This window comes from Morus notabilis, unplaced genomic scaffold, assembly GCF_000414095.1.
Source record: "Morus notabilis unplaced genomic scaffold, ASM41409v2 Scaffold109, whole genome shotgun sequence".
Classification (NCBI taxonomy): Eukaryota; Viridiplantae; Streptophyta; class Magnoliopsida; order Rosales; family Moraceae; genus Morus; species Morus notabilis.
In genome coordinates this window covers 92,398-103,813 of record NW_010363046.1, presented here as the reverse complement: position 1 = coordinate 103,813, position 11,416 = coordinate 92,398, and the positions used below count along the sequence as shown (strand labels likewise).

The following is an 11,416-nucleotide window of genomic DNA, read 5'->3' as shown; positions in this document are numbered from 1 at the left end:
GCGGAGTTGATCTCCGCCTCCTTGCTTTTGAAGACACCTTTCAAAGTGCCTTCTTAAGTGTGTAGTGCCGTGAATAGTGTTACCTTGTAATTTCTCACCACAATATTTACATTGAGCTACGTATTTAATGTTACTGTTATTGTCAATGTCCTCGAATTTGTTGAAGTGCTCCCAAACTGCTGAGGTGCGCTTGCATTTCTTCTTAGAACTTGCAACACTTGCACTAGCACTACCGCTTGCCTCTCCTCCACGGCCACTTGTGCCACCACCATTGCGTCCCCGACCTCTAGTACGTCCACCAGGGGTCGGATTCGCAGTTTGATCAGCAACTCTTTCCATAGTTTGCGATTCCTGCGATTGAAAAACATTAGGAAATTGCCCTTCTTCGATGTTAAATTGGGCATCAACGGGAATATCACCACCATAACCAGAAGAAGCCATTATGAAAAATAAGAGAGATTGAGAGCACTTTGAGAGAGCTTAAGAGAGATCGAGATTCGAGAGAGATTTAAGCGAGATTAAGAGAGATTTGAGAGAGATTAAGAGAAATTGAGAGAGAATGAGAGTTTTGGGGTGAGAAAAATGGTTGGGGGGAGGAGGGGTATTTATAGGAAAATTTTTGGGTTGAAAAAAAAAAATTTTCTCCCAAAAATTCGGGTCCAACGGCAACAAAATTTTCGGACAGTTCGGGCAAAAATCGGGCAACGGCACAAAATCCGACCGTTGGGTTCAAAAATTCGAGCAAAATTCGGGTTCGGGCAGAAGACCGTTTTTTTTCAAAATTCAGGCATTTTTCGGGTTAACGGTCAAAAAAATCGGACATTTTTCGGGCATGGGGCAAAATTCAGGCAACGGTCACCAAAATTCAGGCAATTCGGGCAGCTTCGGGTATTGCCGGAAAATTAAAAAAAAATCCGGCGAACGGCGGGGGACGGCTTCTCCACGGCGGCGGGCTGTCGGGGAGCTTACTCTTTTCGGGCTATCCGAGCCCGTGTCCGAAGAAAAGCATTTTCGGGCGGCGAGAGGGGCCTGCCCGCCGTGCCCGAAAATTTTCGGGCATCGGGCAGGCCTGCCACCCGAAAGTTCAGCACTGCATATGAATAGGCCTAATATAAAATTTTCGCCTATACAGTCTCAAGCCGGCTCCGGCTATTATAATGTATCGAATTCTATCACTTTTACTTTTGCACGTTCTTCATCAAATAATGTGATTTTGACCGGATTTACTACAGTACACATCCAACCATAAAAAGAAAGGAAAGAAAAACAGACGGAATCAGACTCGTACTTTATACAAACTGCAATAATAAAACAAACTAGCTAGTTGTATATATGGTGCTAAAAACAGAGTGAACGCAAGAGAAGAAGCTAACTAGAATTGTCACACACACACGTATATATATACAAAGCAACAAACAAATAACAAAGAGAGCAAAATCATACATGACCATGATCATCTTCTTCCTAATTCTGGGTCATCCAAAGTTGATCTTGAGTTTTGGTCCAGAGAGAATGCCGTGAACATTTCACCATTAGGGCCCCTTGATTGTCCATTTGAGTTCTGATGATATTGCACATTCATTGAATTTGTAGGACCCACTGCAGTTGAATTGCCACGTGACTCCTCCAATGCCCTGAAGTATGCATAAGGTCTCCATCCTGAATTCACAAGAGTTTAGAATTAGATGAGGGAAAAAAAGGAAAAAAGAAAAAAAAAAAAAAAAAAAAGAGGTAATTTAGAATCAGTTTTTGTACAAGTGTTAATTTCAGACTACCCATTATCAATCAATGCCGTCACTTGTAAAACCATGTTGCCAGATTCACCATTAGGGATAACTAGGGAGGCCAAACACATATTAGACAATGGTTTAAAACCGTAATTTAAGTCAAGATTTAATTGATTATGGATTAAATGACGATTTTCGGCGGTCATTGAAAGGATTATTTGTTGTAGTCTTGTAGTGAATATCGAAAAACTACTTGTCAAGAAAACACAATGACGATAGATAAAATTGTATTATATATTTTTTTAATGAAAAGATATTGGCCTCTCAAGTAGTTCTTTTTCCTTCTTTTGTAAGGTTATTAAACACTATAAATAAATGACTAAATGGGTACTTTACTACTACTCTTGACACCCAAAATCAAACTTACCTTGTTCATGGTAAGGAAGAGCGAAGAACTGACAATAGCAAAATGTAGCCACAACAAGCCCTGCAATCATAGAATTAAGAACCATTTAGGTCTGCTGAAATCATTTCATTGAAATATGTTTTGTTGTTCAAAGTTGAGAAAAGATAGACACGCAGACCTAGAATCCCTCCGGCGAACACGTCTTGCCAATGGTGCCAATAGTCGTCGACTCTCGAAACTCCAACTAGAGATGCCACAAGAAGAGGAAGGAAAACAATGCACAGTTTTGCAACATGCCCTCTTCTATCAAACGCTTTAATCTTTCCTGACAAGTACAAGGACAAAAAGCCTAATCCTGCAAATGACCCTGCACATAAAAGTGACACTGGTAAGCATATTTGGGAAGAAACAAATTACGGCCTCATTCGTTTCGCTGATTCGAGTTTAGAATTTGAGTTTTGCTACAGTAAAAAACTCTCACAAACAATCACATCTAACTTTTTTGCTACAGTAAAAAGCTCTCACATACAATCACATCTCAACTCAAATTCTAAACTCGAATCATCGAAACGAACGAGGCCGTAATATACATGCAAATATACATTTTGATTATGTAGGAAAATGGCAGTAGATATTGCTTACATGAAGTATGACCACTTGGGAAGCTCTTATGTCCTTCCTTTATGTCACTATCTTTACCATGACATATTACATCTCCCCATTGGTCATATGCCTGCGAAAACAAATGAGAAAAGTGAAATTAGTTCCATCCCAAATAGCTTCAGATAAGAATAAAAACAACAAACAAATGGCAAAAGCTTAAGGGGGAAAAATGGCATCGCGTAATGAAACATTAATAAGAACTTAAGGGGCTAATACCTCAACTCCATCAGGAAAACATCGCCAAAAAAAGTCTGGCCGAGGCCGACCAACTGCATTCTTTATCGCATCCGTGATGACCCCGGTAATCAGCACAGCAAATAAAAGGCCTGCATTTTCATTTCATTAGATTGTAATGTAGTTATAAGAAGCCCTTGCATATTATTGCCCTCAACAGAATGTTCAGCTATATTACCTAGAATGCTGTGGTGCAGATCATAGACACATCTCCTACGCCAATAGAACAGAAGGAAAACGACAATAGGCAACAAAACTGCGTACATCTGATCAATATCATCACCAACCAGAAAATCAACCATTATTAACCATACAAAATACCATAATATGGTATTGCTCTAGTGTGTCCTTAAACATCTTAATCAAGAATTTCTCTCTTGATTTTTGATTTATCACCAGAACATGAAGAATCTAGAAATGGGGTAAGTATAACTTCACAATTCCTTCATTCTTTCTTCATTAAACGAAAAAAGGACTACCCTTACCGGGACAGCCCAAACCGGCACAGTGTTGTCCTTCATGGGGTATTTGAGGTCATCCATCATGTCTTTTCCGACAAAGCGGTAAAACGGATGAATGGCATACAGAATGATCTCAATCACTCCAAGAAACACCAGTATAGTCCAATCATGCATGTGGTTCCTCGCGACCGCGGCGCCATGGGATTTTATTGTGTGCGCACCAAGATCAATCTGCCTTTGTTCACCACTCACCTAGTTATATGTAAAAACTAACATGAGTTTCACATCATGTAAAATAACGCCGCATATAGTAGTTATAGGTAGAGTTTTAACCAAAAAAGTAACTTATTTGGCGTCGTTCATTTCGCTGATTTGAATTTAGAATTCGAGTTTTGTTACAGTAAAAAGCTCTCACAAACAGTCACATCTAACTGTTTTACTACAGTAAAAAGCTCTCACATAAAATCACATCTCAACTCAAATTTTAAACTCGAATCAGCGAAACGAACGGGGTTGTTTGTGTAGAGACGATATTAGATTACTTTATTTTTTTTGCTTCCAATTTGTTAACACCAGAAACTTGGTCAAACTTTTCCTAGAGCACTTTTTTCTTATTTCATAAGAAAGCTCATTGAGGACAAATCCTTCGTAATTATACAGCAAAAACATAGGACAAAAAATCCCAGAAGGCAAATTCAACAAAACCAACAAATATTTATATATATATATATATATCATAATCCCACATATCATGCAGTTTCTTTTCTGCTTAGTCTAGACTTACTAGTTCTTTTAAGTTTTAAGAGGCAAAACCATTTCTAATTTAAAAGGAACCAAAAGAGTGGAACCAGAAAAAAGTTGTTCAGTCAAGACCAACCAAACACTTTAACTTCTGCAGTCAATCCCAAAGGCTCTAAAACATGTGTAAATCATATTAAACAAACATTCCCAAAAAAAAAAAAAAAAAAAAGGGGGAAGAAAGGTATCCCAAAAAAAAAAAAAAAAAAAAAGGGGGAAGAAAGTGGTGACACCTTTATACTTTCGTTAACAATTTTCCCCCCCTTAATAACTCACTTTATTACACAAAAACAATAATATGAAAAATTCCAAAAAAAGAGAACATATGAAAAGCGATAGTGGACTACAAACCTGAAAGACACTCCTGAAATTACAAAAGGAAAACAATGATCCAAGACGACCCCACGCCATGGAAGAACCAAAATTCTGAACACACACAAAAAAATAAAAATAAAAATAAAAATAATTGCCGAGTTGAAGCCAACAGATAATGGAAGACAGAAATGAAACAGAATCTTATCACAAACAGAGAATCAAAACCAATTAGTGGTTTTTTTTTTTATATAAATAAAGAAGTTAAAAATTTTGAAATGAAGGCAAGTGGACCTTTCACCTCTTAATGTGAGAATTTTTTTTTCTTCTGTATTTACTTGTGGAGAAAATTTTTTGAGACTTTGAAGGGAAAATTTGTTGGTGGAACTTGGAAAATCAGCAATCAAAACGAGAAACGGGACCCCACCAACCAAAAGGTTTTCTTTGCATTAATAATGATGATTAAATTCTCTACCCTCTAAAAAGAAATCGTGTTTAAAAGGCTACAAAAATAAAACCCGTTTCTTTGCATATAAATTTATAATTTATATTTTTTTTACAAAAAAATTTAAAATTTAAATACTAAAATTAAAAACTACATATTGTGGCAGACTGGCCGTTGAGAGAAAGACGGAAAGGCTTAAAGGAGTCTTTTAAAAACCGTTTGCGCCGGACGGTTAAGACTCGCTTAACGCGACACAGAGACTGAAAGTCGAAAGAAGTTTTTTTTTTATTAGTTTGTTTTTTTTTTTTGCCCTGATTTTTATTCGTTTATTTAGTTTACTATTATCAGATTTTTATTGTGATTGAGGTGGTTCGGGGAACTAATACAAATTAGTGGGAATTTTGTTATTAAATCTCGTTTATTTTATGATTCGAATTTAAAATTTAAATTTTATTACAATAAAATTTTTTTAAAAATAATCACATTTAATTTTTTTATTATAATAAAAAATTTTAACATAAAATCATATCTTTAATTCAAATTAAAAATTTAAATTAATAAATTAAACGAGTCATTAATTATTTTATTTTAATAAAGAAGGAACTCTAGGAAAGAATGAAAAAATATATATATAAAAGAATGAAAATTCTTGTCATTCAGAATTTGACGTAATTGACGAAAGTACAAGATATATGCGTATTAGACGTAAGCTCCCAGAAAGAAATATTATATACGGCCGTGCTCATAAGTCGCGTAATACGTTGTTGAGAATTTTTCTAAGCCCGTCTTTGTTTTAACAACTTAACTATCGTTTAGGTTTCAGATTTTAAGATTTAAACTGGTGTTTAGAAGATAAAAATTTAAAGACAATTCAAATTATTAACAGAATAATTTAAATTGTTAATTTTAAAATTTACTCATTTTTTAAATTCTAACAATCTAAATTACTGTCAATAATTCAATAGTTTTATATTCTACTTTTTCTCTTTGCTTCAATTTCAATTTTAAAATTGTCATGACCTCTTAGTTTTAATTCCGATTAAGATGATTTTTTTAATATATTTATGATGAAGAGAATAACAAATCATTACCCATATTGTATATTTTTTAATGTTATTTATAATGAGATTTTATAAGATTTGCTGTAAGATTCTAATGACAATTTTTAACACTTTATCCAAACACAACTCAAATTTTATTTCTAATGCAAATTACAATTTATTTACATATTTAAACAACAGTTTTGATCACAGTTTGAATCACTACAGTTTAAATTCTAAAGTTCTAACCAAAAAGGTTCAAATCTCTACAGTTTGAGTTGATGAACTAAACAAGCCCTAAGAATGTTGTAAGACCACCGTCTTGACTAGTACACTTCATGTCGTAACGTTAGATTAATAGATTCTCATTTTTTCACCTCTAAAATTTAAATTTTTTTTTTGGTGGAGTAATCATTTCTTAAATTATTTTAAAAGACTAAAAGAATAGTCTAACCACATTCTTGGATTTGAGTTTTCAATTCGATCTGAGATGCGATATTTTCTGAAAGCTTTTAACTGTAAAAACTTAAAATTGAAAACTCAAATCGATAAAATAAACAATGGGTGAATTCCGTGCTAAGTTTGTAATCACGAATTCGAGTGTTGGGTTATTCCTTTAAAGGTGTTAAATTTAAAGATTTGTTTATTGTCACTCTAATAATCGATTTAGAGTGGTTAGGGCTATGTCTTCACATACCTTTGTCTCTATACATTCAATAAGGTTGGGATTACACGCTTTTCGTTTGAATGGTAGAGTCTTTAAGGAATATTCTTATCAGTATTTGAATGACCCCTTTAATAGCATACAAAGAGAGTACTAATATTGGTCGTCCTTCCTGAACTTTATAAGATAAATATTAGTTCTTTTTTAAAGTCATTTTCTATAACGTTTAAATTTTTTTGATAGACCTTATAATGCCAATCTTGCTCTCCCAAAAAAAAAAACAAAGAAAAAAAAAGCTATAAGAAAAAACTCTCTAACAAAGACAGCCTTATTTTCCTTCATATAAGTTCTTGTCATGATTCTAGAGGCATCTAGAGAAGGCTAAAAGAGCAGGATTGTGCATGGAAATTTAACGACCTTTCTAAAACGTGCACAAAACTTGAAAAAAGGCGATCATCATCTTCTATATAGACTGTCTATTAATACGACCACAAAGTTGTTCGAGTAGGTGGTGGCCATTGTCATGGTTTTCGTCTAAATTCAGCCACAAAAATTGAAATAAAAATCAATTAAAAAAAAAGAGTTGAACAGTCTTCGAAGAACAGTTGGAGGAAGTTGATTGTCATAATTATGAAAGATGGGGGTCACAAGCGGAAAAAAGTCGTTCAAATTAGACCTTTGAAAACGTTGATTTTTGAATCTTATTTTTATTTATTTATTTTTTAAAGAAAAGTATATTCCAAAACAAGGAGATATTAGATACAAGCAATTCCACCACTTATACGAAATTTAGGAGGGAAGGAAAACATGCACAGGACCCTTATAATAGGAAATTGATATAAGAAATGAGAACACATACAGATCTTTAAAAACACACCTCTACAATTAATGAAAAATTACAACATGGACATAATTTTCCCCTTATTTTCTAGTTCATCACAAACGTTGAATTGTTGGACAAGTGAAATTGAAACTTGGAAGCGAAAGGGTACAAAAATAGTAAATAAGACAGTTTCTCAAAATAGATAACATGAAAGGCGTAGAAGCTAATGGCCTTAATTATTGTCACCTTCAGAATTCTCTAATGTTGGGGGGTTTCTTTTTCAATATTATGTAATGGCTTAGTTTGGTATTGCTTTTTCCTCCCAAAATCAACTTCTGCTTGTAGCAGAAGCTGATTTTAGTGTTTAGTAAATCTCATCAAAAGTGCTTTTTGAAGAATTTTTTAAGAATCTACAGCCAAAATTAGAAGCAGCCTAAAGACAACTTTAACTTTTAGATTGTGCAGGAATCAACATAGTACAATTAATGAAACTTTCATAATACCAATAATACCCCTAATGAAATTTAAAATTTACAATCTTCTCAAATTAAAATTCAGACTCATATTATAATATAATATAATATAATAGTTATATTGTAACAAATAATATCATAATTATATTAATAATTCTAATATTATTATTATAATATGATATTATAATTATAATATGATATTATAATTATAATATGATATTATAATTATAATATGATATTATAATTATAATATGATATTATAATTATAATATGATATTATAATTATAATATGATATTATAATTATAATATGATATTATAATTATAATATGATATTATAATTATAATATGATATTATAATTATAATATGATATTATAATTATAATATGATATTATAATTATAATATGATATTATAATTATAATATGATATTATAATTATAATATGATATTATAATTATAATATGATATTATAATTATAATATGATATTATAATTATAATATGATATTATAATTATAATATGATATTATAATTATAATATGATATTATAATTATAATATGATATTATAATTATAATATGATATTATAATTATAATATGATATTATAATTATAATATGATATTATAATTATAATATGATATTATAATTATAATATAATATTGTAATTATTATTTTATAATATATTATATATTATATTATAATATAATATAATATAGTCGTAATTTTTAATTATCCACAACAATTTAACCTTATAATTTATCAAACGCTATTACACTGATTTTGGAACCAACACAGCTACTATAATTATAGTTTACCAAACACTCAGCTATTTTTTGTAATAACTGCTTCTTCTTTCAGCACAGCTCAAAGTAATTTTTTCAAAATCTACAGCACTACTAAACTAAGCTAATATTAGGTTTTATTTTGGGTTTTGGATATCATATACCATTTTCTTGTTTCTTCTTTATGGTCCATACATGAAAATTTCAACGCCTGATGATGAAGAAAAGCGGCAAACAAAACAATTTGGACTGGTTGAAAATGACATATACATCCTTGCAACGCTATGTTTATCCTTTTTATTATATACTAATTATTATCACGCACATATCGCCGTGCATTTCTTGTATTTTTAAATGCGAAAAATCTTATATTTTTTCTAAAACTTAGTTGTACTTATTTATTACTTTCCTAAATAGTTGAGTTTAGGGAAAAGAAAGTTTAGTAGAGCACATATAAAAGAGAAAAAAAATTATAAATGGGAAAATTAGATTGTAAATTATTTATGAGATACATATAAAAATATTAATTAAGAAGGTTGTATGACAGGAAAAAACGACTGCAAGAAAAAAAAAAGGGTAAATACGCATTTGAGAAAATTACTTACTTTAACAAGAGTAAATTAGGAAAAAGGTATAACTCATTTGTGAAGCAACAAATGAGTTTAAGAAAAGAAAAAATTGGTACACAGAAAAAAATAATAAAAAATAAAAAAAAGTTTGAGATAGTTTCAGTTTAATAAGAAAAGGGAATGATTCTCTCCTCCTTTCCCCCTTAATATCTTGGGGTGCTGGAGATATAGTATATGCTTGATATGGCTTTCGGTGTTTTTTTTTTTTTTTTTTTTTTTTTTTTTTTTGAATAAATGGATTTCGTGTAATTTATCTTTTCTCTACATGTGAAAGTGATATTGTTTTCCGATTTGTCAATAGGTACTTAAATTTCATTTGAATAATATCCCATGTAACTTCTCCCTACCGTAAGCTTAATGGTATCATAATGATAACGTCAATGAATTGCAAAACCAAATTTAATTAATTTTACTTGTTTGTCTTTCAACATTTCTAATTACCTGCTTGTTGAATTTCTTAACCGTAATTAAGTAGTTTTTGAACAAAGAGTGCTAATCGGATCAATCTTATATACTATATAATGTTCTCTTGATAAACTAATTAAAGAAATTGTTGATATAAGTCTATTAAGATGAAAATATTGATGCCAACAATAAATAAAGAAGATAAGTAACAAGAAAAATACTTATGTTTTTGTATATTATCCAAAAAATATTTGACATTTTATGGATATTAATAAAGAAGATATATCTTTACTCAACTTATTTACTTATATATATCGAAGACCCAAATTTACAAATATCACTGAGAAGTGTTAAAAATATTTACTCCCTAATTGAACGCAACTTTTTCTCAAAAATAAAAAATAAAAAATCAGCCAGCTTCCTATCCACTTGTTGTATAGTCGATTCCTATAATCTGATATACGACCTACAAAGATTTGGATCTATACACTGATAAGCGAAAATCCTAAAAGTATTCCTTCATTTTTGCCTAAATAAAACTTTTATTCTTGAGTTTCTTAAAAAGTATCCCATTTTTATTTAGCTAAGACAAAGATTACAATTATCAGTCTCATAAAAATACTAAGGTGGACGTCATAAACGATTCATTTTAATAAACAAGATAATTAAATAATTAATTCTACTAAATAGTATGGAGATTTTTTTTTTTTTTTTTTTTTTTTTTTTTTTTTTTTTTTGTGGTGAGCTATTACTTATTGGTATGCACGTAACTCCAAAAAGGAGACAAAATCGAGTGCTACAAAAAGTAAATCTTAAACTCTTTTAAAATGCCATCCGCCTCCAATGCAAGTTTCTCTATTTGATAAGATAAAGAACTTGTTGAGATATCAAGTTTTGTCTGCTTAAAATCTTTAAAGATCTAGCACTTGGAAACTACAAATTTGACGAGAAATCACATAAAAATACATAAAGATAATTAACCTATATACCTAAATAGGTTATCGTGATTAACTTAAAATTTGAGGGACCAAAGTTGTTATCACGAAAGAATGAGAAGTGATTTTTTTTTTTTTTTTTTTGTTAACTATCAAAATAACTATAAATTATTAAAACTGAAAGGAGCGTGTCCAACTTAAAGATCTCATACTCCGATAGAAAGAATCGACAAAATTTGGAGATTTTTATTTCTTTCCTTTTTCTTCCCGAGTGTATTTGGTTAAGAATTCTAAAAGAATTGTTGGTAGATCCAGGCAGAAATAACCTCCATTAATTTTTCCAATCTAATTTCAGCCTACAAATTAAAGATATTGGATTTAAGAATGTAACATATATATGAATGGGTGAGATGGAAACGATCTGGAACATATTCTTGTTTATCAAAAGGTATCACTCCAAAGCATATATACTTATACTTATATATATATATATATATATATCCAAACATGCATGTTAAATATTGTCAACTCCTCAGCTTGCAAATATTTAGAGGAAGAAAAGACAACACTGATTTGAATCCAATGGAATTTTCGAATTATGCTTTGCTACTTTTTAAAGGCT

General features: G+C 30.8%; 1 protein-coding gene across 2 annotated transcripts; it reads right to left on the bottom strand.

The window, feature by feature from the left end:
- Window positions 1–1,265: 1,265 nt before the first annotated feature.
- On the bottom strand, window positions 1,266–4,927 carry LOC21400334 (lipid phosphate phosphatase 2). 2 transcript variants are annotated; one of them, XM_024169092.1, is made up of 9 exons: window positions 4,903–4,927; window positions 4,641–4,715; window positions 3,516–3,743; window positions 3,209–3,296; window positions 3,013–3,122; window positions 2,776–2,866; window positions 2,312–2,500; window positions 2,155–2,214; window positions 1,266–1,659 (listed from the first exon to the last, which is right to left on the bottom strand). In XM_024169092.1, the coding sequence occupies exons 2-9, from the start codon at window positions 4,698–4,700 to the stop codon at window positions 1,454–1,456; spliced, it is 1,032 nt and encodes a 343-aa protein (XP_024024860.1). In that variant the 5' UTR covers window positions 4,701–4,715; window positions 4,903–4,927; the 3' UTR covers window positions 1,266–1,453. The 2 variants fall into 2 exon arrangements, with proteins under 2 accessions (XP_024024860.1, XP_010101701.1); XM_010103399.2 differs by lacking the exon at window positions 4,903–4,927 and having other exon boundaries at window positions 4,641–4,803.
- Between the last annotated feature and the right edge of the window lie 6,489 nt (window positions 4,928–11,416).

Bases quoted from the DNA above. Each gene is read 5' to 3' on its own strand.
- LOC21400334 (XM_024169092.1), bottom strand. From the start codon at position 4,700: ATGGCGTGGGGTCGTCTTGGATCATTGTTTTCCTTTTGTAATTTCAGG. The intron at 2,867-3,012 runs GTATTAGCCCCT...TTGTTTTCGCAG, and splicing joins GTTTTCCTGATGGAGTTGAG to GCATATGACCAATGGGGAGA. The intron at 2,215-2,311 runs GTCTGCGTGTCT...CTATGATTGCAG, and splicing joins GTTCGCCGGAGGGATTCTAG to GGCTTGTTGTGGCTACATTT.